Source organism: Vipera berus (assembly GCF_964194415.1).
Source record: "Vipera berus genome assembly, chromosome: Z".
Lineage (NCBI taxonomy): Eukaryota > Metazoa > Chordata > Lepidosauria > Squamata > Viperidae > Vipera > Vipera berus.
This window is the reverse complement of record NC_138205.1, coordinates 107,586,355-107,612,833: the sequence shown is the minus strand read 5'-3', so window position 1 is coordinate 107,612,833 and position 26,479 is coordinate 107,586,355. Positions and strand designations below refer to the sequence as shown.

The 26,479-nt window shown below is 38.8% G+C and overlaps 1 protein-coding gene across 1 annotated transcript in view; it reads right to left on the bottom strand.

Annotated features, from left to right (window-relative positions):
• The window catches only part of CUBN (cubilin), a gene marked incomplete at its 5' end in the record, with an annotated part of 199,548 nt that overhangs the window by 157,769 nt on the left and 15,300 nt on the right, over window positions 1-26,479 (bottom strand). Inside the window, 10 exon segments of the mRNA XM_081346267.1 lie at window positions 203-359; window positions 12,018-12,208; window positions 12,696-12,858; window positions 14,352-14,533; window positions 21,018-21,149; window positions 21,639-21,678; window positions 21,684-21,815; window positions 22,679-22,800; window positions 24,224-24,319; window positions 25,204-25,372. Of these exon segments, the coding sequence (XP_081202393.1) occupies window positions 203-359; window positions 12,018-12,208; window positions 12,696-12,858; window positions 14,352-14,533; window positions 21,018-21,149; window positions 21,639-21,678; window positions 21,684-21,815; window positions 22,679-22,800; window positions 24,224-24,319; window positions 25,204-25,372 (1,384 nt within the window).

The following is a 26,479-nucleotide window of genomic DNA, read 5'->3' as shown; positions in this document are numbered from 1 at the left end:
ATAAGGCTAAACTGCTTGAAGACAGATATGGATGAGATTGAAAGAAAATGATGTCACCTTCTCTAAGATCATCAAGGTTTCCATTTTTGGTCCATTTAAAATAGTGTACAGAATTTACACCATAGTTTGACCATGAAGTCAGTGGACACTACAGAACTTTATGAAAGTTGGTACCTTACCTTAAGTTGGTTGTTTCACTTACCAACTTCATAAGTGGCCTTGAAGTTAGAAGTATTAACTGAAATATCAGATTTGAACTTGATCCAGAGGCTGTTTTGATTGGAAGTGATTGCAGAAGGAAGCATACTTCCACAGAACTTGTTGATAATGGGAGCCATCTCAGTGTCACCATCTCGGATCTAATCCACACACAAAAAAAACCAAAAGCCCCTTAATCATCTCATCAATTTTATATATATGCCAGACAGTTGTCTCAATGAAATATTAAGAGAAGAAATAGTAAGGTAGTTAGGAAATGGTTTTAACGGCCCTGTAAACCGCCCTGAGTCCTACGGGAATAGGGCGGTATACAAATTCAATTAATTAATTAATTAAATAAATAAATAAATACATAAATGCCAGAACATGCCAATAACATGAAAATGATTGGAATGCTTAATTTGCCATTGTTCCATATTTTCCATGCTGGCTTTTCAAAATTTTGAATCAATTTTTACACTCCTTTTGTACTTCACTTGTTTGTAGAAATGTAGTGGAAGTATCAACAAAATTGACAAAACTTTCTGTATAGAAATATTTTGAGTATCTGCTTTCTGGGGAGAAGGTAATATATATGCAGCTTGAGAACAGTAAATATATAGATGTCACTTTAAGCTCATTTTAGAATCTCCAGCTTGTTTCCATTTTATTTTAAATATGCTGAAGTCTGTTTATTTAGGAAGGCCTTTACTTCTTTTTAAAAATTAACCCTTACATTAGTAATAGAACAAAACAGAAATATAATAGAATAATAACTTTATTGTAACTATGACTGTACACTAATCAGCATACATTAAAATGAAATTTCACCACCTCCAATATATACTACATAAATATGACCATAATAAATAAATAAATACAGAATTGTGCATATACCGACATATATTATATGACACAGAGAAACAATACTGGTTTAACACAATTAAACCTATACAGGAAATACATATTATATGCTGTTGTTGTTGTTAGCTGCGAAGTCGTGTCCGACCCATCACGACCCTATGGACAACGTTCCTCCAGGCCTTCCTGTCCTCTACCATCTTCTGGAGTCCATTTAAGCTCACGCCTACTGCTTCAGTGACTCCATCCAGCCACCTCATTCTCTGTCATCCCCTTCTTCTCTTGCCCTCAATCTTTCCCAGCATTAGGCTCTTCTCCAGTGAGTCCTTCCTTCTCATTAGGTGGCCAAAGTATTTGAGTTTCAACTTCAGGATCTGGCCTTCTAAAGAGCAGTCAGGGTTGATCTCCTCTAGGACTTACCGGTTTGATCGCCTTGCAGTCCAACTGACTCGCAGGAGTCTTCTCCAGTACCATAGTTCAAAGGCCTCAATTCTTTGGCGCTCAGCCTTTTTTATGGTCCAACTTTCACTGCCATACATTGCAACTGGGAAGACCATAGCCCTGACTATGCGCAGTTTTGTTGACAGGGTGATGTCTCTGCTTTTTAGTGTGCTGTCTAGATTTGCCATTGCTTTCCTCCCCAGGAGCAAGCGTCTTTTAATTTCTTGGCTACAGTCCCCATCTGCGGTGATCTTGGAGCCCAGGGAAATAAAATCTGTCACTACCTCCATTTCTTCCCCATCTATTTGAAAGGAATTGAGAGGGCCGGATGCCATGATCTTGGTTTTTTTAATGTTAAGTTTCAACCCAAGTTTTGCACTCTCCTTCTTCACCCACAATAAGAGGCTCTTTAGTTCCTCTTCACTTTCTGCCATTAGAGTGGTATCATCTGCATATCTTAGGTTGTTGATATTTCTTCCGGCAATCTTAATTCCAACTTTTGATTCATCTAGCCCTACCTTTTCATGATGTGCTCTGCATATAAGTTAAATAGGCAGGGCGACAGTATACAGCCTTGCCGGACTCCTTTACCAATTTTGAACCAATCAGTGGTTCCGTGTCCAGTTCTCACTGTTGCTTCTCCGTGTCCAGTTCTCAAGAGACAAATAAGATGGTATGGTATGCCCATCTCTTTATGAACTTGCCACAGTTTGTTATGATCCACACAATCAAAGGCTTTAGCATAGTCAATGAAGCAGAAGTAGATGTTTTTCTGGAAGTCTCTACCTTTCTCCATGATCCAGCGTATGTTGGCAATTTGATCTCTAGTTCCTCTGCCTCTTCAAAATCCTTCCTGTACTTCTGGTAGTTCTCGATCCACATACTGCTGGAGTCTAGCTTGTAGGATTTTAAGCATAACTTTACTAGCATGAGAAATGAGTGCAATGGTGCGATAGTTTGAACATTCTTTGGCACTGCCTTTCTTTGGAATTGGAATATAAACTGATCTTTTCCAATCCTGTGGCCACTGTTGAGTTTTCCAAATTTGCTGGCAAATTGAGTGTAGCACTTTTACTGCATTGTCTTTTAAGATTTTGAATAGCTCAGCTGGAATACTGTCACCTCCACTAGCTTTGTTGTTGCTCAGCTTTTCTAAGGCCCACTTCACTTCACATTCTAGGATGTCTGGCTCGAGGTCAGTTACCACCTCATTGTAATTGTCAGGGACGTTAAACTCATTCTTGTATAGTTCTTCTGTGTAATTTTGCCACCTCTTCTTAATCTCTTCTGCCTCTGTTAGGTCCCTGCCATTTTGGTCCTTTATCATGCCCATTTTTGCATTAAACGTTCCTTTCATCTCTCCAATTTTCTTGAAAAGATCTCTGGTCCTCCCTATTCTATTGTTTTCTTCTATTTCTTTGCACTGTTCATTTAAGAAGGCATTCTTATCTCTTCTAGCTATTCTCTGGAATTCTGCATTCAATTGGGCGTATCTTTCTTTTTCTCCCTTGCCTTTCGCTTCCCTCCTTTCCTCAGCTATTTGCAAAGCTTCCTCAGACAACCATTTTGCTTTCTTGCATTTCTTTTTCTTTCTGATGGTTTTGGTTGCTACCTGTTGTACAATGTTGCGAACCTCTGTCCATAGTTCTTCAGGCACTCTGTCTTTCAGATCTAATTCCTTAAATCTATTTGTCACCTCTACTGTATATTCAACCGGGATATGATTTAATTCATACCTGAGTGGCCTAGTGCTTTTCCCTACTTTCTTCAGTTTAAGCCTAAACTTTGCAATGAGAAGCTCATGGTCTGAGCCAAAGTCAGCTCCTGGTCTTGTTTTTACTGACTGTACTATAGAGTTTCTCCATCTTTGGCTGCAGATCATATAGTCAATCTGATTTCTGTGTTGACCGTCTGGTGATGTCCATGTGTAGAGCCGTCTCTTGGGTTGTTGGAGAAGAGTGTTTGCTATGACCATCGTATTCTCTTGACAAAATTCTATCAGCCTGTGCCCTGCTTCATTTTGTACTCCAAGGCCAAACTTGCCTGTTATTCCGGTTATCTTTTGGCTTCCTACTTTAGCATTCCAATCCCCCATGATGATAAGGGCATCATTTTTTGGTGTTAGTTCTATAAGGTGCTGTAGGGCTTCATAGAACCGGTCAATTTCATCCTCTTCAGCACTGGTGGTTGGGGCATAGACTTGGACTACTGTGATATTGAATGGTTTGCCTTGGATTCGAACTGAGATCATTCTGTCATTTTGAGGATTGTATCCCAGTATTGCTTTTCCTACTCTTTTATTGACTATGAAGGCTACTCCATTTCTTCTGAGGGATTCTTGCCCGCAGTAGTATACCTGATGGTCATCTGAATTAAATTCACCCATTCCTGTCCATTTTAGTTCGCTGATACCTAAGATGTCGATGTTCAGTCTTGTCATCTCTTGTTTGACCACGTCCATCTTTCCTTGATTCATGGATGTTACATTCCAGGTTCCTATGGAGAAAAAATCTTTACAGCATCGGACTTTCCTTTTACCACCAGACACATCCACAGCTGAGCGTCCTTTCGGCTTTGGCCCAGTCGCTTCATTCTTTCTGGCGCTACTAGTACTAGTCCTCTGCTCTTCCCCAGTAGCATATTGGACGCCTTCCAACCTGAGGGGCTCATCTTCCAGCGTCATATCGTATTGCCTTTTGGTGCTGTCCATAGGGTTTTCATGGCAAAGATACTGGAGTAGGTTGCCATTTCCTTCTCCAGTGGATCACGTTTTGTCAGAACCCTCTGCTATGACCTTTCCGTCTTGGGTGGCCCTGCACGGCATAGCTCATAGCTTCATTGAATTACGCAAGCCCCTTCACCACGACAAGGCAGTAAATCATGAAGGGGATATTATATGAGATGATGCTAAAGGTAAAGGTAAAGTTTCCCCCGCACATGCGTGCTAGTCGTTTCCAACTCTAGGGGCCGGTGCTCATCTCCATTTCAAAGCCAAAGAGCCAGCACTTTTCTGAGGACGTTTCTGTGGTCATGTGGCCGGCATGACTAGACGCCAAAGGCGCACAGAACACTGTTACCTTCCCACTGTAGTGGCCCCTATTTTTCTACTTGCATTTTTAGGTGCTTTCGAACAGCTAGGTTGGGAGAAGCTGGGACAAGTAACAGGTGCTCACTCTGTTACGCGGCACTCGGGATTCGACCTGCCGAACTGCCGACCATCTGATCGACAAGCTCAGCGTCCTAACCCACTGAGCCACCACCTCCCTTTGAGATGATGCTACTTTCTCTAAATTCAAAGCCTTTAGAGTAGTACCATACATTATCAATTAAAATAATTGATTCTCACATTTCTGAAAACCTGCAGGAATATCTGCAGGGAGGGAGGAATTTAAAAATACAAAATGGTGGCCATAACCATATGATCAAAACCCTATGATGTGACCATCAGCCTGAGTTTTCTTTAACCTGCAGCAGACACTCCTGCCTGGTTCCTTTATTTCACTGCACTGCAATTTACTCAATTTATCACCACTTTCTGGAACAGTTACATCATTCGCCTTTATGACAAAGGCATTGGCAAATATAACCACTTAGCACATGTGATAAGTACTACATCCAGAAACACATACAAATAATGTATCATCTAAACAATAATGTGTTTTTTGGGGGAAACTCTGATGAGTTTGGATGTTCATTTAACGAAAAGTAAAGCACCCACTGTTGTTATTGCTAAGAGCAAATTATCAGTATTTTCCAATAGTTATTCCCTGATATAGGTTTACATTAGAGTACAGATAATACAATTTGAGGATCAGAAATCCCAGGCACTGTTATTGTTTCAAAGGCCAAAACATCTACTCATGCCAAAATAGCTAGCTGCCTATTTGATCCTAGATACTTTAGCACTTCTCAGAGAGCAATATTGCACTATTTCTTTAAGTGCCCATGAAAAATTTATGACATTTCAAAATGTGTGGCCTTAGCAACTCTTCTCAGAGGTATCCTACAGTTACCATATTTGAAAGTCTAATGACAGTCTTTCAGGATCCTTGCAAGGAAGGACGCTATTTCCCATTCTCCCCATCCAAGTTTCTGTGCTTCCAAAGAGCAAAATATTGAATTGCTAAATGTTTATATAGCTTTCCATACTCATAGTCCTCAGCAGGGTGGATGTGCAGAGGTTCAGAGGGGGTGAAAGGGACCTGCAGAATAGAAACAGACCAGGCAAACCTACAATCTCTGGAACTAATACCCAAGACAAAGGAAATGCCTTGCTAAATTAAACCTATTGTTCCTAATTAAAATGGATTTTGCTTTATTCCATCAGGCTTAGTGTATGTTACTATGATTTTGTCAACAACTATAGAAGGAAATTATGAATCCAAATAAATAAATGTTCCTGTTTTCATTTTACATCAGATTTCTGTCTGATTTTGGAAAAGAATTCTACTTATGAAAGAAGGAAAGAAGAAATAATGCTATACATTCTAATATATCCTCTGTTTATATTAGCTCACATGAATCTTTTTCAACATTTCTCACAAAGCATGTTTAAATAAAGACAACCAAGGACATTTCCTTCTCATTAGTGTGTCAACTCACAAAGCCATATGAAACCAATTTGCTGACTCAAAATGCACAGAATACAAAAAGTACAAAAAAGATCGGACTCTGTCACTTATCTTCAGAACTACAGAGTTGTGGAGTAATAAAAACCCCTTATGCCCACTCCATATGTAAAAGAAATAAAATATATTAATAGAACTCTGCATCATGTAATTTGTGTGTATTTGTATGGTGCTTTGCCAAGTACAAGTAAAAGCATGGAAATATTCAGGGAGAAAACAAGAAGTAACATATGGCCTGAACCAGAAAGTAGGCAAGAAAAACAGATGTTCTAAAATTCTGCAGAATCAGAACAATTCAAAAGAAAGAGCAGCATTTACAGCTGTTTCAAATAATCTGAAGCAGAACTTCGGAAGTTAAAACTTATAAGGAATGGTTGCTGGAATTGGGTATGTCTAGTTTAATGAGACGTCCTCGGACAAGTGCTGGCTCTTCGGCTTTGAAACGGAGATGAGCACCAGCCCCTAGAGTCAGAAACGACTAGCACGCATGTGCGGGGGAACCTTTACCTTTTAGTTTAATGAAGAGAAAGGTGAGGGGTGACATGATAGCAGTGTTCCAATATCTCAAGGGCTGCCACAAAGAAGAGGGAGTCAAGCTATTCTCCAAAGCACCTGAAGGCAGGACAAGAAGCAATGGGTGGAAACTAATCAAGGAGAGAAGCAACCTAGAACTAAGGAGAAACATCCTGATAGTTAGAACAATTAACCAGTGGAACAACCTGCCTCCAGAAGCGGTGAATGCTTCAACATTGGACAGCCATTTGTCCGAAATGGTATAGGCTTTCCTGCCTGAGCAGGGGGTTGGACTAGATCACCTCCAAGGTCCCTTCCAACTTTATATTATTATTATTATTATTATTATTATTATTATTATTATTATTATTATTCATGAAATTCAGTCAACTGAACACTCAAATTGACTGGCACTAATGGTTGAAATGGGTTGCTGCCAGCATCCTAAGTATCAATCAGGTATCTCCTTAAAATGTAAGATGTTTCGAGTAGTGCAGTTTTTTGTAGCTTTGCTGGAGTTATTGCAGGAAGCTGCAATTTCTTGATGTATTTTGCAACGCTTTTGGACATAGTTCCCAGTGTCCCAATGACAATGGGTATCCTGTTACACATTTCATCCATAATTGCACAGTTTCGATGGCCAGGTTGCGGTATTTTGTAATTTTTTCCAGTTCTTTTTCTTCGACTCTGGCATCTCCTGGTACAGCGATATCAATCAACTGTACGCTTCGGTTCTCTACGATTGGGATATCTGGCATGTTGTGTTCCAAACGGCAATTTGTCTGTATTCGGAAATCCCACAAGATCTTCACCCTCTCATTCTCAACAACGTTTTCCACCCTATGTTCCCACGACTTTTTGGACACAGGCAAGTTGTATTTTTTACACAATGCCCAGTGGAATAGTTTAGCAACTCGGTCATGTCTAGCTTTGTAATCAGTTTGCGCGATTTTGCTGCACTCACGTATTAAATGTGAAACAGTTTCAACTTTCTCATTGCAAAGTCGGCAATTTGGATTGTCAGTAGATTTTTGTATCTTCGCTTTCATGGCATTAGTTTGTAGTGCTTGTTCTTGAGCAGCCAGTATTAAGCATTCCATTTCTTTCTTGAGGGTTCCCATCTTAAGCCATGCCCATGTCAAGTTGTTATCACATTTTCCTTCAATGTTTTTCAGATGTTGTCCATGTAGAGTTTTGGTTTTCCATCTATTTGATCTGTCATCCAGCCGTTTTTTCCTTATATTCTGCCTTCATTTCTGTTATTTTTACAATGCTCTCTGTTTTCACAGCCTGCAGCAATTTTTCTGTATTTTGATTCACATAGTCATTCAAACTTCGTTTTTCTTCTTCTACAGTTTGGTGGATTTGCAGTAGCCCACTGCCCCCTATTCTTCTTGGCAGGTACAACCTGTCGATGTCACTTCATGGATGTAGAGCATGGTGCATGTTCAAAAGTTTACGCGTTTTCCAGTCTAGGTGTTCCAATTCAGCCAATGTCCAGTTGATAATTCCAGCTGGGTAGCGTATCACTGGGACTGCCCATGTATTAATGGCTTTAATTATATTTCCAGCATTCAGCTTTGATTTTAGTATTTTGCGGACTCTTCTGATGTATTCCTTTTGTGTTGACTCTTTGACTTTTCCATTCAAGATGTTATCTGCTTCCAATATGCCTAGGTATTTGTAACCATCATCCTTTGCTAGTGCTTTCATAATACTTCCATTTCCCAGTTCTATTCCTTCTATTTTTTCCATTTTTCCTCATTGCATGGATAATATAGCACATTTTACAAGTCCAATGTCCATTCTGATGTTGCTGCTAAACAGTTGAACTGCGTTGAGTGTTGATTCAAGTTCAGTCTGGCTTTTCGCATACAGTTTTAAGTCCATGCACAGTAGATGGTTTATCTTGTCATGCTGGCTTGAGATGTGGTATCCCAGTTTTGTGTTTTGTAATATTATTGTCAATGGAATTAATGCGATGTTGAACAGTATTGTTGTTGTTATATAAAACTTTTATTCATAAAACATGAAACTCAGTCAACTGAACACTCAAATTGACTGGCACTAATGGTTGACATGGATTGCTGCCAGCATCCTAGGTATCAACCAGGTATCTCCTTAAAATGTAAAATGTTCCAAGTAGCGCAGTTTTTGTAGCTTTGCTGGAGTTACTGCAGGAAGCTGCAATTTCTTGATGTATTTTGCAAAGTGGACATAGTTCCCAGTGCCCCGATGACAATGGGTATCACTATGGATATTCACTTGTGGTATTTTGAAGCATTTCATCAAACTGAGATGCTTCAAAATGCCACAAGTGAAGAATGGTTAACAGTTGTTGTTATTATTATTATTAATATTATTATTAATCAGTTCTAATCACAGAAACTGAAGTTGTTATGAGTTCAGTCAAAGGCCAACCAATCCAAAAGTAGGATGAGGCATTAGGGTGCAAGTAACCTGAAACAAATATAGACTTGCAGTAGTTTCAATAAAATTCAAGTACTTTTCTTTAAAGGCCTGACCTCAGGATCTTTTGAGGAACCCAAATGAAAAATAGTAATGCAGATAGTCCTTTATTTACGACCACCATGGAATCCAAAATTTCTGTTGCTAAGCAAGACAGTGTTAAGTGAGTTTTGCATCAATTTATGAACTTTCTTGCCACATATTACTGCAGTTGTTAAGTTAGTAGAATAATTGTTAAATGAATCTGGCTTCCCCATTGACTCTGCTTGTCAGAAGGTCACAAAATATGATCACATGACAGCTCAACCATCAGAAATATATGACAGCTGCCAACTGTTCGAATTTTGATCACATGATCATGGGGATGCTGGAATGGACATAAGTATGAAAAAAGGTCATGTCACCTTTTTCAGTGCTGTTGCAACTTCGAACGATCCCTACTTACAATCAGTGCTTTTTTTGTAAAAGAAAAAGGTGCCGGAACTCACACATGTCATACAACCCGCCTTGCCTGCCATACAAGGTTCCATCCAAAAAAGATGCCGGAACTCCATTCTGAGCGTTCTATGACAAAAAAGCCCTGCTTACAATGAATGTGTTTCCTTTACACTGCACCCTGTAATAAGATATTTCTTCTCTATATTTTTTTCACTGAACTCCCTATACATAGAATTGTGCAGGAATTGCTATTGTATTTTGCTAAATTTTATTGTCTGGAATAAAAAATATTCATCCATCTGTCAAATAAAGAAATTAGGTCCCTTTAAGCCCTAGGCGATTACCTTTAATGACCACAACCAAGATCATATGATAACTTTCTACAATTAGCTAAAGGAAAACTGTCATATGTTTCCTATGTGTTTCTTTTTTAAGAATATTTTAAAATAGTAGATCATATTCATTGTAAACTTCATTGTAAATTTCAACTTCTCCCCTCAGGACACCGCTATAGAGCATGGCATGTCAAAACAACCAGACCATCCGTGCCATCACTCTGGTGAACACTTCATTCCCACCGCACTGTCTCATTTTTCATCTTTTCTCATCTTCTCATCTTTCCTACTATCTTCTCCTACTGGTTTTTTATGATTTATCCATTTATGTTTGTAACTTAAGATTAATGATTGTAATTATAATTTATAATCTATGAAATATTACTTGCTGTTATTATATGTACACTGTGAGCTTATACACCAGATACAAATATCTTATGTGTCCAATGACACCAAGAATTCTATTCTATTCTATTCTATTCTATTCTATTCTATTTTATTCTATTCTATTCTATTCTATTCTATTCTATTCTATTCTATTCTATTCTATTCTATTCTATTCTATTCTATTCTATTCTAAACAAAACTAGATCTCATCATGATGCAATTTAGATTAACATTATGATTTATGAGACTTTTCCACTTCCAAGTCAGGTGAGATTATTTTATCTGCTTACCAATATTTGAAAGAAATTGAGAAACTGGTTTTTTATGGTTCTTCCTATGTTTTGTAGCTCTTTGGGAAGAAAAGCCTTTGTTTTGTAAGATGACATAGAGTATAAATGCACTGTTACTGGTTCAAACTGGTTATTTTAAACTGGGTTAATCTTTTCAAAAATTGTAAGTTTATAAATTCATTAGTATTATATCATGTTTTTATCATATCGCTTTTACATTTGAAGCACTACTGGAAGGAAAAACAAGATATAGATTTAATTAATAAGTGTAATATGCAAATAAACAGTGATCAGGAACAGTAAAAAGTTTAACAAAGTTTGAGTTGAAAATCTGCATAAAAGGACTTTAAAAACAAATACACATCTAATAATTAATAAAATAAATGTTTGCCAGATTGATTGTATTTAGAATCAAATGATTTTTATTTAAAATTGAAATTCATATTGGAATAACATAACTTTTCATATATGTGAAATCTTATATTTAATATTTGCCTGTGTTGTTAATGCAGATCTTATGACTACTATTAAATCTATAGTGAAGACCAGAATGAGTTCCAAGTAATATCTGTCACTACAAACTGGGATTGACTCTTTGCGGAATTCATGTACTATATGCAACTCAGAAGGGAATAAAACCTTTTGTAAGATATGGTCCTGGCAAAGTAAGGCAGCCAACATAGCTTATCTTGATATTTAAATTGGCACACCATAAAGATGAGTTCAATCATAGGTGGAAAATAAAGAGTGAGTGGAACAGATAATCTTTGTTGCTCATAAATTTTTGTTTTATTCTGGTTACATTTCACCTGACTCTTGTCCTCTGTAGACGTTGGACCCTAATGAGATTGATAATCTCTTGTATACCTTTCTTTGTATATTTGTTCCTATATTTTTATGAATAGATTAGCTTACTTTCCCTGCTCTCTCACAGCTTTAAACTGCTTCAGTAGGGTCTTCAAAATTTTCCACTGAATCACAATCACAGTACCAGTTTACAGGTTTATAGTAGCTCCTCTGAATGAACAACATTTCTATTCTTTCAGAGTGTTTGGGCCGTTCAAATAACTTAAAAATGACAGAGGTAATTTTAAGATATCCATTTCACTCCTTAAAATCCTTCAAGCAGCCTAAATTGAGCAGTTTCCAAATCCTGCAAAATACTGGCCAAAAATATCAACCCGATGCTTCCTGGTAATACCATGATATCATCAGCCACACTATCTAGACTTTTTAGGCTAAAAGAGACTGTTTTTCTGGTTTAAACCTTTCCCCTTATGTCATTTTCTCTGGAAGCTGGTCGATATCAGGAACACAATGCAATGAAAATAATCTCTTGTAGATACTTAGGGCAGGCTAATTGCCCAAAGACCACCTTTCTGGGGGGAAAAAATCCCAGATTTAGTTTCATCTAATTTGTCCTTCACCATTTTTATTAAATAGGAACCAATAATTACCTCAATATAATTCAAGGAGCAGTTAGGATGCCTTTCCAGCTCTAGGTGTGTGAAATTCAAATAGATTTTTTCATTGGATGGCTGTCGAATGATATAAATACATTGTCTGTTTTTCAGATAAGAACTGGGCCAGTAGGGAGACATGATGACTCCACTGCTATCTGTATAGTTTCCTCCACAGTTGGGATCCACTACATTAAGAACGATTAAAAAAAAGATTATTTACAAAGGAAACTTATAATCAGTCTTCAAACCTATGGCCATCCCAGCAACTCCACAATCACATGACCATATTTGCCAGCCACCATGCATTTACAAAGGTTGCAGCATTCTGCAGTCACATTTATGACTCTCATAGCCAGCTTCTGGTAGGCAAAGTCAATGGGGAAACCAGCAAGAAGTCACAAGTTGCAATCAAATAATGTCATTCTTAATAACAGCAGCCAGAACTGTAATGTTTCACTTAATAACCATGTTGCCTAGCAGTGGAGTTGCTGATCCCAATTGCATTCATTGAATAAGGAGTATCTGACTTATGGTTTGCTCCAGAACAGGATATAGTCTTCTTCAGCCTGCTGCAGTCTAGTTATGTGGGATGAGAATTTTAAATTTAGGGTTTCCATTGCCAACATATCTGAAAGGCACCAGAAGATAGCTGATAGGGACAAATATACTTACTAGGTGAGGTTATGTATGTGATATGGAATCCTCTATCGTTATCAAAGCCATTGGAGTGAAAATGTACCCAGGCATATGGACCAGTGGTTTGAAGAGGAGGTGGTAACCCAGTACTGCAATATTTCCCAAGGAGGGGATCTTGTGAGAGAAGGCCATCTCGAATCTAAATAAAAACATGCCATCATATATTTGTTATACTTTGTCAAATGTAGATGTATCATTTGTATCTAACATCAAATGCATTTCTATTTTCTCTATTATTTTTTCTACGTTTCATAATGCCTAAAATAAATTAATTTCAGCAACCCTGATACTTATTGTTCTATTTGATGCTATTCAACTGATCGAATGTTTATATCATTGATTGTAAGCAAAATAATAAGCAGAACCACTTGGTCTAGTGGTTAACGCACCAGAGTAGAAACCAAAGTGTCAGGTGCCTGGAAAATCAGGAGATTCAGGCAGTTCAAACTGATCTTCATATTTCTTTATATTTATGTATCTCTAGTCTGGTGCCTTAACCACTAGACCAAGTGGTTCTGCTTATTTTATTAAGTTCTCTACAAGAATCTTGCCAAGTGACTATTAAGGAGAGCGCGTGGGAGTTAAGAATAGAAAGGAATTCAAGGTGAGCTGGGCTTAGATCTCTTACCATAGGAAGGGATTTGTGACTTATCACACGTTTAACATCTCCTTCGGGCTCAGCCTACACAGAGCCTATTAATTCTAGTCATGCCTTAGCCATGAAAGCCAGCTACGTGACTTTGGATTCAGCCCCACATGTTGTTGTCGGGGAAAACAGGAGGAAGTTGTATTGGATATGTCTGCTGCCTTGAATTATTTGTAAAAATAATGTGTGATATAAATAAATAAATAAAAAGAATATGCAGAAATGTGTGTGTTTGTATGTATACACACACACAAACACAAACACACAAATGCAAATTTTGTTAGTCATCTTGAAAATAATTTTTGAAAAGGCAGAATATATCTGTAGCTCTACCTTTATCCACATACTTCTGCCTCCCCAAAAAATAATTGAGTAAGGATTGTGCACATAAATCCATCCTATAGTCCACATGAATTATTACTCCAACCCTTGTTCCTGGTGCCTCCATGCTCTGGGTGTGTTCATGAGTGAAGAATATTTCCTCCTACTCTTTCCCATCGTATTCAGACAGAAGACCATGTCCATCACCTTTAAACTCAGGAGCTGTGGATTTGGACTTCAATCTGAAAATATTTTAATATAAGTACCATGAAAAAATAAAGATTTAGATTTAAGTCTATTAAGATATTACTTTCTAAAATTCTAGAATCTATTTGTGTAGACTGTGCAATACAATAACCTGGAAAATCAATGATATAGTGTTCAAAAATGTATATGGCCAGATTTATATATGACACAAGGGTTTCAGTTCAGCATGTTGTAGGTACCCAGATAATATGATTTTAACTTTTAGTTAATGTTTTCTCAGCATGTTACTGGATGACTTACTGGACAGAACATGGCAACCAAGATTAATATATGAGCCCTTCCTATAATATACAAAATTTTCTATTGCAGGTAATAACTATTTAGCTTAGTTACAGTGATGGAAATTAAATTATTTTATTGTGCTGTTACTATCCATTTATTTTTCAAATTATTTTTACCTCAAGATAATCTTGAATACAGTTATCATGATGTTCAAGACTCAATATGCCAAAAGCAAATGTAATAAGAAGACCAGGATTAGTTGAAATCATCCAATAGCAATCCCTATTGGGAGGGTAATTGCCAGGATAGCCGGGTGAATTAATTGTTCCATACATACCGGTCAGTTCTCCACCGCATTCTAGAGAGAGGAAAAGGGAGGTAGAGGAGGAAAAGGAGAAAACTTAAGTTAACTACTTCCCTTTTTAAATATTTTCATCACAGGTCATAAGTTCTGTAAGCTGTTGAGTTTTTCATACATTAAGGCTATGGTTGTGACTATTATCATTGGTGATAATATTATATTTAATATGGGCCAGAGGTCCTCTTATTTTTTTTAGCCTCTTGAAATACAAACTATTTTTTTTCTGAATTTTAATTCAAATGCAAGGGGGGGAAAAGCCTTGAAGAACATTTCTACTTTCTCCTCATCAGACTTGGATGAAGGAAAGGAAAGGTGACAAAATATAGTTCCCCGGTGACCAAAACCAGGAAGTTATAATCCAACAAATCTGGAGGCCATCAAGTCACAGAATACTAGTTTAGGAGTTTTGTGGCTAAATTGAAGGATCTATTCTATAGCAATTGAGAGAATGTAACGTTTAGAGAAAAGTAGAAACTTGCTATCTGTTCATTTTGAGCTGAGCTATACAGAGATCATCCATTGTATGTAACACACATGGAATACAGATGTACAACTATATAGCTAGATTGCTTATTCATTCATTCATTCATTTATTATACAATTAATAAATTTTATTTGCAAAAGTTACTGGCTGACCTATCTTAGGTAAAGGTAAAGGTAAAGGTTCCCCCGCACATGCATGCTAGTCGTTTCCGACTCTAGGGGCCGGTGCTCATCTCCGTTTCAAAGCCGAAGAGCCAGCGCTTGTCAGAGGACGTCTCCGTGGTCATGTGGCTGGCATGACTAGACACCAAAGGCGCACGGAATGCTGTTACCTTCCCACCGTAGTGGTCCCTATTTTTCTACTTGCATTTTTACATGCTTTCGAACTGCTAGGTTGGCAGAAGCTGGGACGAGTAACAGGCGCTCACTCTGTTACGCGGCACTCGGGATTCGACCCGTCAAACTGCCGACCTTCTGATCAACAAGCTCAGCGTCCTAACCCACTGAGCCACCGCGTCCCGACCTATCTTACCTCAAGGTAATTCAGGGCAGTTTACAATCATACAAGATAACCCTGAAGCCCAATTAAAAGATAGGAGCAGGATGGGGAAGGCAGGGATAGCTGGAGCAGTATGGGGGAGAGGTGGGATCTGTTATTAATCTATCAACCACCTCCACTATGATGCTGCCCCACTGGAACCCCAAGCTATCTCGCAGAGTTAGGTTTTTAGGCTCTTCTGGAAGGTCAGGAGGGGTGGAGCTGACTTCGTTCAATGGGGAGGGGAAATATTCCAGAGGTAAGGTGCAACAGCAGAGAAGGTCCTTCTCCTGGACCTGCCAGCCATAATAATTGGGCTGATGGGATATGCAGCATGCTTCCTCTGCCGGCATGGGTGAGGCAGGTAATCCCAGAGGGATGGGATTTACGAAGTAGTTTCATGTATAAGTCATGTCTGTGTGTAAACCATGTTATTATTTATAAATCATCAGGATTAAACAAACTCAATTTACTATAGTTTTAATTCACTTTTGTACCATTGCAGTTAATTTGTATAAGGATTTCAAAAAGTCATACAAGCGGTATAAATCATTGCAAACAAGAAACTGAGTATTATTGTCAGTGCCTTCTCTAGACCAGGGCTTTTCAACCAGTGGTACACATACCACTTGTGGTACATTGGCACCTGACAGGTAGTACGTGACCATCCTAGAAGTGGTAGCTGGGGAGGGGAATGAGCTGAACTGGCGGGAGCACCACACAAGCCTGAGCGAGAGACAGCTGGAGCTGCAAGGCTGTCAGGGCTCAGCAGAAGCACCAGCTGATCAGCGTTTCTTCTGATTGGTGTTTCTTCTTATTGGCGCTTCTTCTTTGGCACTTCTTTGGGGCTCAGCAGAAGCACCAGGATCAGTGCCGGATTCCAGCTCTCTCATTCATGGGGAAGGGGGCTGGAGGGGGAATGAGGCTTCCACGTTCCTCAAATCTGGGGCAAAGCAAAGCAACGGGAACCGGAAGTTGCCAATCACCTGGCCGACAGTGGCAGGCTCGGCTGCGCTGCACTGGATGCACAAGGCAGAAGCGCCCTGAAAATGGACTGGAGGGAAAGCAGAGCAGAAGGGAAATCTGAAACCACACACAATAACCCAAAACCTCTGGACAGCCTTTTCCCCTCCTTTTTGAATGTTGAGGATTTGATCCCCTTGAGAAGCTGCTGCCACCTGGGCATCCGTTGAAGGAGCTTGGGAGGAGCAGAGCCCCGGGACCTTCACCCCTTGGGCTGCCTGGATTCAGGAATGGCTCATGCAGCACAGAGACCTCTTCCCCAGGGCTTGCAATGGCTCTTTCTGGCCTCCCTGATGGTCCCCTGTGACAGGTGAGGGGGGCAGTGAGAGGAGGGGGTTGCTGCCTGCTATGGGGGCTTTGACCTATACTTCATTTTGGACAAGTAAGTGGCCGGGTGTTGCGGTTGTTGTGCAGGATGAGGCTGGACTGCACAGGGTGCAGCAGCCTTGGTAGTTTTTCAAAACTCCGCAGCATTTTTTCCCTTTGCTTTGGGTGCCCAATTTGGACAAAAAATGCCTGGCGGATACCACATTCCTCTTTCCTCTGAAGAAGGTTGAAGGAAAAAGTTTGGCTCCTTCACTGGTTTCTCTTTTTTGCAATGTTGCTTTCTTTTGTGGGGGGAGAAGTTTAGCAAAGAGCAGCTGTCAGCTGTGGCCTGTTTGGTTAGACTTACAAACACCCATTTCCAAAGTAAATCCCTCGCTTGGCTTCCCACATGGGATGCAATTCCCACGGAGCAGCAGTTTAAGACAGGGGAAGGAAACCTTGGCTCTTTTATGACTTGTGGACTTCAACTCACCGAATTCCTGAGCCAGCCATGCTAAGGGGAAAGGGAGAGGTTTCCAAGCTGAGACATGATGGCTCAGGAATTCTGGGAGTTGAAGTCCACAAGTCACAAAAGAGCCAAGGTTCCCCATCCCTGGTTTAAGATCTCTGAATTCTAGAGTCAGTTTGAAACTTGCTCCATGTCTGTGATGGATTATTGATTCCATCAATAATTAGAAGTCAGCATCAACCTACCCCTGAAAAAGTAACATCTTTGGAAAATATTAAACAGGCAGCAACAATAGGAAAAGATTCAGAAAGCCTAGCCCCAGAAACCAACTATTACAAATACGAAAGGCTGCTCCAAAAGAAACATCCATTTCCCTTCTCTTAGAAAAGTCAAGCCGAAAAATAAAAGTACCAGAGAAGAGTATTTCTCTCTCTCTCCTCTTTCTTCCTCCCCTGCCCAGCTCAGTTAATAGCACAATGTAGTGATAAGCGTTAGCCTTGAACAAACTAAAAGAAAGCTGATAGGATTAACTCCACACACACACCAGCACCTATTAATTTAATTATCTTTCTTCGCTTCTGCTGAACCCTGACAGCCTTGCAGAAGGAAGGAAGGAAAGGAAGGAAGGAAGGAAGAGAGAGAGAATGAGAAGGAGGGAGGGAAAAAGGACCCCACCCCACAGTAACCACAATGCTAATGCGGCCCTCAATGAAATTGAGTTTCAAAAGGCCCTTTTAGAAAGGTTAACTGGATTTGAGATTGTTAAAAGGGTTAAATATTTGGGGGTGTATTTGTCACCCTCAAATGCAAAGTTATATAAAAATAATTATGAAAAGTTATGGGGAAAAGTTCAAAAAGAATTGGAGAGCTGGAAAAAATTACAATTGTCTTTATTGGGAAGAATTGCAGCAGTGAAAATGAATGTTTTGCCAAAATTTTTATTCTTATTTCAAATGATACCTATTCTTAAAAAGGACTCAAATTTGGAGGAATGGCAAAAGGGCATCAATAAATTTGTATGGGCAGGGAAAAGGCCACGAGTTAAATTTAAGATTATGCAGGATACGCGTGAAAGAGGTGGTCTTAAAATGCCCAATTTTAAATTATATTATGAAGCTGCTGCGTTGTCAGCGATAAGTGACTGGATTAATTTAACACAAGGGAGATTATTAAATCTTGAAGGCCACGACTTGTTATTTGGCTGGCATGCATATTTATTGTATGATAAGAAGGTAGATAATGTGTTTAAGGTGCATATTTTAAGACATGCTTTGTTGAGAGTTTGGAAAAAGTATAGACATAAGTTAAATTACAAGATACCTTTATGGGCAATACCGAAACACGCAATAGAAAACATAAATGTTGGGTTCAAACATGATGTGACTACATATAAGGAAATCCTAAGTTTGGAGAGGAACGTATGGTGTTTGAAGCCGTATAATTTTCTACGAGAAGAGAAGATTGTTCAAACCTGGTTTCAATATGGGCAATTACGGGCCAGGTGGAAAGAAGATCAGAAAATTGGTTTTTCAATGACTGATGAAAATCTGGTGAAGCAAATTAGAAATCAGGGTCCAGCACATATCAAACGGATATATCTTGCATTGATAGAAATTGACTCAGAAACAGAACTTGTTAAAGATTGTATGATAAAGTGGGCTCAGAATATTCAAGAAGTTATCACAATGGATACTTGGGGAAAGATCTGGGTGAGGAACGTAAAATTTACGCAAGCTCAAAATTTAAGAGAGAACTTTTATAAAATGTTTTATAGGTGGCATTTAGATCCTAAAAAGCTTGCAAGTATGTATCCGAACTATCAACCTAAATGTTGGAGATGTGGTGGCGAAGACGCAACGTATTTTCATATATGGTGGACCTGTAAAAAGGTTAAAGCTTTTTGGATTAAAATCTGGTGGAATATGCAGAAGATATTTAAGCAAAGGATAAAGTTTTGTCCGCAATTGTTTTTATTGGGCATAATTACTGATACTACTGTTGTGGACACTAAGTTGATGTTGAATTTAATTACGGCAGCAAGACTTTTAGTAGGTCAATATTGGAAGAAGGAGGAACTGCCGACTATAGAAGAATGGACTTTAAAAGTTTCTGACCTGGCGGAAATGGCAAAGATATCGGTGTACTTGAAAGACCATTCGCAACAACGTTATATTATGGAGTGGAAAAAATGGATTGATTACATCCAGAATAAATATGGGACTAAAAAGTTTCATTTAGCATTTGCATAAGTTTTAATGTGATATTAGTATTGCTTGTAGTCATTTTATATGAGCTAGAGTGCGATAGACTTAACAGCTTATTGTTGTTAGCATATGGTTGTTTATGATTGTTTTTACTTTTATACCTTGTATTTAGCTCTGGGAAGTCGGGGATGGGGAGGGGGGAAGGGGAGGGGGGAGGGTTGGGAAGGGTTGGGTAGGGGGTGGGGGGGGAGGGGTTGTTAAAGATAAAATGTATTGAAAAACCTTTCAATAAAAAAAAACTAAAAAAAAGAGGGGGGAAAATGAAATTGAGTTTGACACCCCTGAAAAGGTTGTTAAGTGAATCCGGTTTCCCCATTGACTTTGCTTGTCAGAAAGTTGCAAAAGGGGATCACATGATCCTGGGACACTGTGACCATCATAAATATAAATCAGTTGCCAAGCATCTGAATGTAAATCATGTGACCCTGGGAATGCTGAAACAGTCATAAGTGTGAAAAATGGTTATAAGTCACTTTCCGCCCCCCCCCTTTTTTTGGTCAGGTTTTTGACACCTTGCTAGGTGACTGGTGGTACTCGGATATTGCCATATCCTAAAAGTGGTACAATGGGTGAAAAAGTTGAAAAGCCCTGCTCTAGACTACTGTACTGCAGATAAAACAAAGTCTTGAGAGATAAAAAAAAAGCCTTGAGACATATCTGGACAGAAATTTGGTTTAATGCATTACAAACCCTTTGGGGTTTGAGGCTAAACTGAGATTTTAGTGTAGTATTATTGAGCAGTTATTCTGGGAGCAGGAATATTAGTATGATTTTTCATGGCAAAAGTCATATTTTCCATTAATGCAAGCTTGCAATGTTGAGGCTCCACTCAGTACATGATGTCTGTGTGGTAAGTAGGCATTATTATACAACTTGCCTAAGTCAGCAAATGAATTTTTTGTTTGGTACAGAAGTGAACCAACATTCAGCCAACAATTTTTAATAGAAAATTTGTGAATCTATAACAAAAGTATAATAATTGTTATACATAACAATTATATATAAAATCTTTCCTCCAATGTTGTTATTGTCTTATTGTTTCCAGGTTTAACACTCTTTACTGGCTCAGTGGGTTAGGACGCTGAGCTTGTCGATCAGAAGGTCGGCAGTTTGGCGGGTCGAATCCCGAGTGCCGTGTAGCAGAGTGAGCGCCTGTTACTCGTCCCAGCTTCTGCCAACCTAGCAGTTCGAAAGCAGGTAAAAATGCAAGTAGAAAAATAGGGACCACTGCAGTGGGAAGGTAACAGCGTTCCGTGCGCCTTTGGCGTCTAGTCATGCCGGCCACATGACCACGGAGACGTCCTCAGACAAGCGCTGGCTCTTCGGCTTTGAAACGGAGATGAGCACCGGCCCCTAGAGTCGGAAACGACTAGCATGCATGTGCGGGGGAACCTTTACCTTTTACCTTTACCTTATTATATCTGGTCCTGACAACCCAGTTACAATTGACCTGTTGATCATATTGCACATATCCTGAATTGTTAGGGTAACTGAATGACCCCGAGGAGCCATTAAGAGATCCTCCACAAGCTGCAAGTGAGCGGGGAAAAATGAAGAGTTAGTCTATGCAAACCTATTAACAATTTTTCTGGAAATACAAATCTCAAGATTCCTTGTCCACTATGGCTTGGGATCTATGAATTATAGCTCTCACAGGATGGGTTAACAGGGTTAGTTGCAGCAATTCCTCTCATGAAAATCTTAGTGCCATTCTGTTAGCATAACTATCCAATCTATATTCTGTGGCATGTATTTAGTTTCAGATTAACTTTTTTCTAGATTTTTGTTCAATGAGTCACATTAACAAGAGACTAATTATCTAAAGCTGTGTTTCTCAAACTTCCCCACACAGTACAATTGAAGTACACCCATTTTAAAGGTGCCAAGATTAAGAAACACCTATCTAGGAGATACCAACCTTGGAATGGTTTGTTGAACCAACAACACTCTCTTCAACAAACAGGACTTCCACATTCTGCTTTTGGCATTACATTGCATTACAATGAATTATTCATTTACTTTGCTGGGATATATGACATTGCAACCCAGTCCAACTATCTTACATTCACAAGAGAAGCCATTTACTCTAATAGTGCAGCTTCCTCTGGGATTTCTGGAACACTCACCAATCTTTTCTGTACAGTTGATACCAATCCAACCAGGATCACACTCACAGTTATAGCCAGAGACTGTATCCTGTAAATATTAACCCAAAGAAAAAAGAAATGTAGTACTGTAAGTATGAATAATTTCCCAGCAATAAATCTATTCATGTTATCCTATCGTGAGCTAAATTCAGTCTACTTAGGGTTTTTTTTAACATGCACAGTCCTGAATCTTCAGACAGCTAAGCAACCAGCCAATCTTTTTAAGAACAATTAGATATCTGAAATCTTATGTGGTCTTACATGGAGTCACATCAATCAAACAAATCTGCATATAACACTAACTAATAAGGTATTTTGCATATTTGAAGGGAGTATGTTTGTATGTTTGATGGCAGTGGGGAAGAAGGCTAGCAATACATCAGTTGGGCCTTTGTTTCTCTCTCTCTCTCTCTCTATCAGTGTGTGTGTGTGTGTGTGTGTGTGTGTGTGTGTGTGTGTGTGTGTATGTGTATCGTCAGTTATTTAACCATGGATGGTGTTTAAATCCAGAATCCTGGCTTTTTTCTGACTTATAGCTGGGCGGGGATGCTCTGTCATTTTTAAAGGTTTGTTGGAAGACACCAAGCCTTAATACCTTTGCTAGTGTAAACAACTGAGTTTGGCTTACTCCTGGCTTAATGCAATATATGAATCCAGACAACATATAATCGGGAAGATACTAAGGAATAAACTGTAGTTAATATAATAATGCATTGTAATATATTATTAGCATAATAATGTTATAGTATAATTTATATAACAATAATACATTGATCAATAACATTTTGGATATCTATTGATAAGAGATATGGTCTGAGAAAGTACAAGTCGATATAATCAAAGTTTAACATCAGAGCTGAATATTTAATACTTTATGTGAAGTAAAAAAAACACTGTTTTAAAAACACATACAAGACACTGTCCATTTACACAAGGATTATGTGTTTGGCATATGGTGCTCAAGGCATAACATCCATCTGAACCATAACCATTTCCAGTGTATCCATCTGGGCAAACACAATTAGGTACAGGGTCTACAAATAAAAAAGGCAGGAAGTCAAAACAATCATCGGAATTTGCTTTTGGCATCCTTATTTTCTGCACTGCTACTTTAATAACATCACAATTTTTCATTATCTGAGCCTAGCCAGATGTTACAGGGGCATCCATGCCAGAGAATGAAGAGGCCAGAGCTATGATCAGAGAAGAAAGTAGTAGGAAATGCCAAGGAGGAAGATGTCTGGCCAGCCTGAGTCAGTAGCCACATTAGCTAATGTGAAGCATTATGAAAGCAATAGCAATAGCACTTATATATTGCTTCACAGTACCTTAAAGCACTCTCTAAGCCAGGGGTTCCCAAACCCTGAGCTGCAGCCCACTACTGGGCCATGGCCTATTTGGAATTGGGCCATGCAAGTGATTGGCCAGAGCGCACACGTAGCTCAATTTGCATGAGCAGGGGGCTGGAGGGCACTCGCGCATGTGTACGCCAACCCGCCACTCACACAAAGGCTGTGTGCATGCACATGCACGTTTGCCAGCCTGCCACCTGTGCGGCCCAATTTCCCCCTCTTCCCCAGCCAGTCTGCCAAGTTGCAAAGGTTGGGGACCGCTGCTCTAAGCAGTTTACAAAGTCAGCCTATTGCCCCCAACAATCTGGGTCCTCATTTTACCAACCTCGGAAGGATGGAAAGCTGAGTCAATCTTCAGCCAATCAGGATCAAACTCCTGACAGAGGGCAGAATCAGCCTGCAATCTTTTATTCTAACCATCATGCCACCATGGCTATATGAGAGATATTGAACAATATTATTACTGTGTTGATTTGTATTTTATTTGCCACATATAAGTCCCATCTGCTGCCCAAAGAGCTTAAAGGGCACAAGCATGGTTTTCTTCCTTCCTATTTTACCCTCCCAAGCCTTCACAGCAACAAAAGGTAACAAATCGCCTAATATGCCTTTTGGCTAAATAGGGATTTGAAGCAGGATTCTCAGGATTCCAGTTCAATTTCATAATCTCCCCTTTTAATTGAGTGCTCCTCCAAGATCAGCCTTGAGGATTGGCTCTCATCTCATTGGGCTGAGGGCTGGCCTACCTGAAGGATACAGTTATGCCAATTATGTGGCCTGTCCTGTGCACTCTAAGCTTAATCAGATGAACCAGTTCAGTACTCTAGAAATTAAGATATAACTGCCAGCTTCTGTATACAGAATGGAAATTGGTTACCATCTTGTCTTGAAGATCTATTTTTTCCAATCTCAACCATCTTTAGGATATGTGGGTTATACTCCTGATTTTTCCAGCCAGAATATTGGGGGAAATTTGGGGAGTTGGAAGTCTACACTTCTTCAAATTCCTCAAGTTGAGAAACACTATTTTAGATAAGGAAATGGAAAATTTTGCTGCCTAGTTATAGCTTTTATACAAAACTAGTGCCATTGTTTTCAATATTACCTGATATGTTGTTACATACAGCAAGTGGATGGCAACCCCCATTGTTGACTGAGCATATGTTAATCAATGTGCATACTTTCCCATCACCTTCATAGCCTGGGTGAAAGAAAACAATAAACTTATTAAGCAGTGATGGCATGTTATGGTGAAATGAACATAAATACTTCTTTTAGACCACAGTGTTGAGGGAAGCTATATCTTTGCCAAAAGCAAACTGTTGCACACATTTCTACATTCTAGGAAGAGGCTCAGATTCCCCTGACATCAGTAGAAGCCATTTAAATTAATTTGCAGTAGTATATAAATAGAATATAAATCAGGAGGAAATGTGGTCAGCAGAATCAGATCTTATGACTTTAACTGTATTAAATACAGCACTTTACTTCATTGATTAAAGACATCCTTGTGACCCTGCCAAAATACCAGTTGCTACACTAACACAAGATGCATTAACAAGGAACAGCATGGTGATATCTATTGGAACATAGCTTGATGAATTGTTCCATAAACAGAGCATGCAAATAATTTGGTAACCTTCAACTATGGATTAAAATACAGTAATATGTACCCCTTCAGCTGTTATGGAAGAAAATTCTACAAAAAGAAATGAAATTTGCACCCCCATACAAAATGATGTTAATTAGTTACTCAGTTTCATTACCTGTTTCAAATTCATTAGTATCTTGGCAGCAATGACCATTTTCTTCCCAGCTGTCAAATCTCATTGTAAAAAATGCTAGATTAGGGTTATGTTGGAATATGGCCAAACAGGAGTTTTTCTTCCCCAAAGACAAGATCACTCCAGTTCTCATATGGAGAGCTACTATTTTTAAAGGAATACCCCAAACAAAGCAAAATAAAGTTTGAAAACAACATCTCAGGAAGAAAGGCCAAGATGGTGGCACTATGAAACTCCTTGTAATGCCAATGCTAATCCCCATGAGAAACAAATGAGAGGACATTTAAGAACTATTGCTCACCTGCTGGACAAGGATCGCAGAAATAGAAGCCTGGCATGTTGACACACCGTACAGGAGGATTCACTGAACAGGGTGGGTTCGGAAGGCTGCATTCATCAATGTCAGCACTGCAAGCAAGGCTCCCTGGAGGTGACATCCAGCCATCATCACAGATGCAAGTATAATTTGGCTGCAAGGTTAAAATTAGGTAAACATGAAAATAAATGTGAATGTTCCTAAAGGAGTTGCTTCTATTTGCACTATTACTAGTACCAAGCCAGACTTCAGGAAACTGACATGTCAAAATTCTTGATGCAATTTCAGTTTATCTTATTTCCCCAGGTTTTTCTGTTCCTTCTTCTAACAATTAAGACTTAATGCATACTTACAGTGAAAAGTATTGTTAGCATGTTAGAAAAAGAAAACCTATAATTTTCTCTGAAAAAGGTAGAAAATTATGGGTAATCATGAAATGAACCTAAATAGAGGTAGAACAACACACACACCTCAACTTGCACAAAGAAACACACCAATCTGAACATAAGTTGATTTATTTTTGAAAAACTTTGTAATTATAATCTGAAAAAGCAGATAAACAAAAATTGCTCATTCACAGCTTGTAGACTGTAAAATGGCTTCCTGATTTAAACATCAGTACATAAATGAAGACAAAATCTAGATTCTACTACACAGCAAATAATATGGTAATACCCTTTGAAATCACCTCTGTTGCAAAATGGCAAGCATAGTATTACAAGGACAAGTAAGATATTGCTAGTAAAGAGCTCAAAGTATTTTGGAGATATATCTTTTAAACAAAGTATGAATGATTTTCATTTTGTAGCAATTAAAATATGGGAAATGTTGAATTAATAAGAAAATATGCATATAAAATATTGCTAAAATATACTGAGAACTGGGGAATAATAGCCTATATTACACAGAAGACAAATTCAGAAAGCAAAATTTCCTGTCCCCTCTTTCCTTCAGCTGTCTGCATAACTTTCTCCAAATGCTATTAAGAAAATCAGGAGAATTTTGGAATAAGGAGAAGCGTGGTAATGCATATCCATCCTCCTGCTGAGGGGATCCTCCACAATCAGACAGAGATACCTTCTGCCTATGGAGACCTCCTTCATTAAAGATTCCTTCTTCCACTTCCACTTTTTCTTCGGTTGATACAGGATTCTAACCACAGTATTCTAAGAAAATATTGCTAAATGTTTAACCAAATAAATGTAAATCAAATTTTATTATTCCCAGGCTAGCTAAAGTTAATTTTGATTAAGTTCCACAG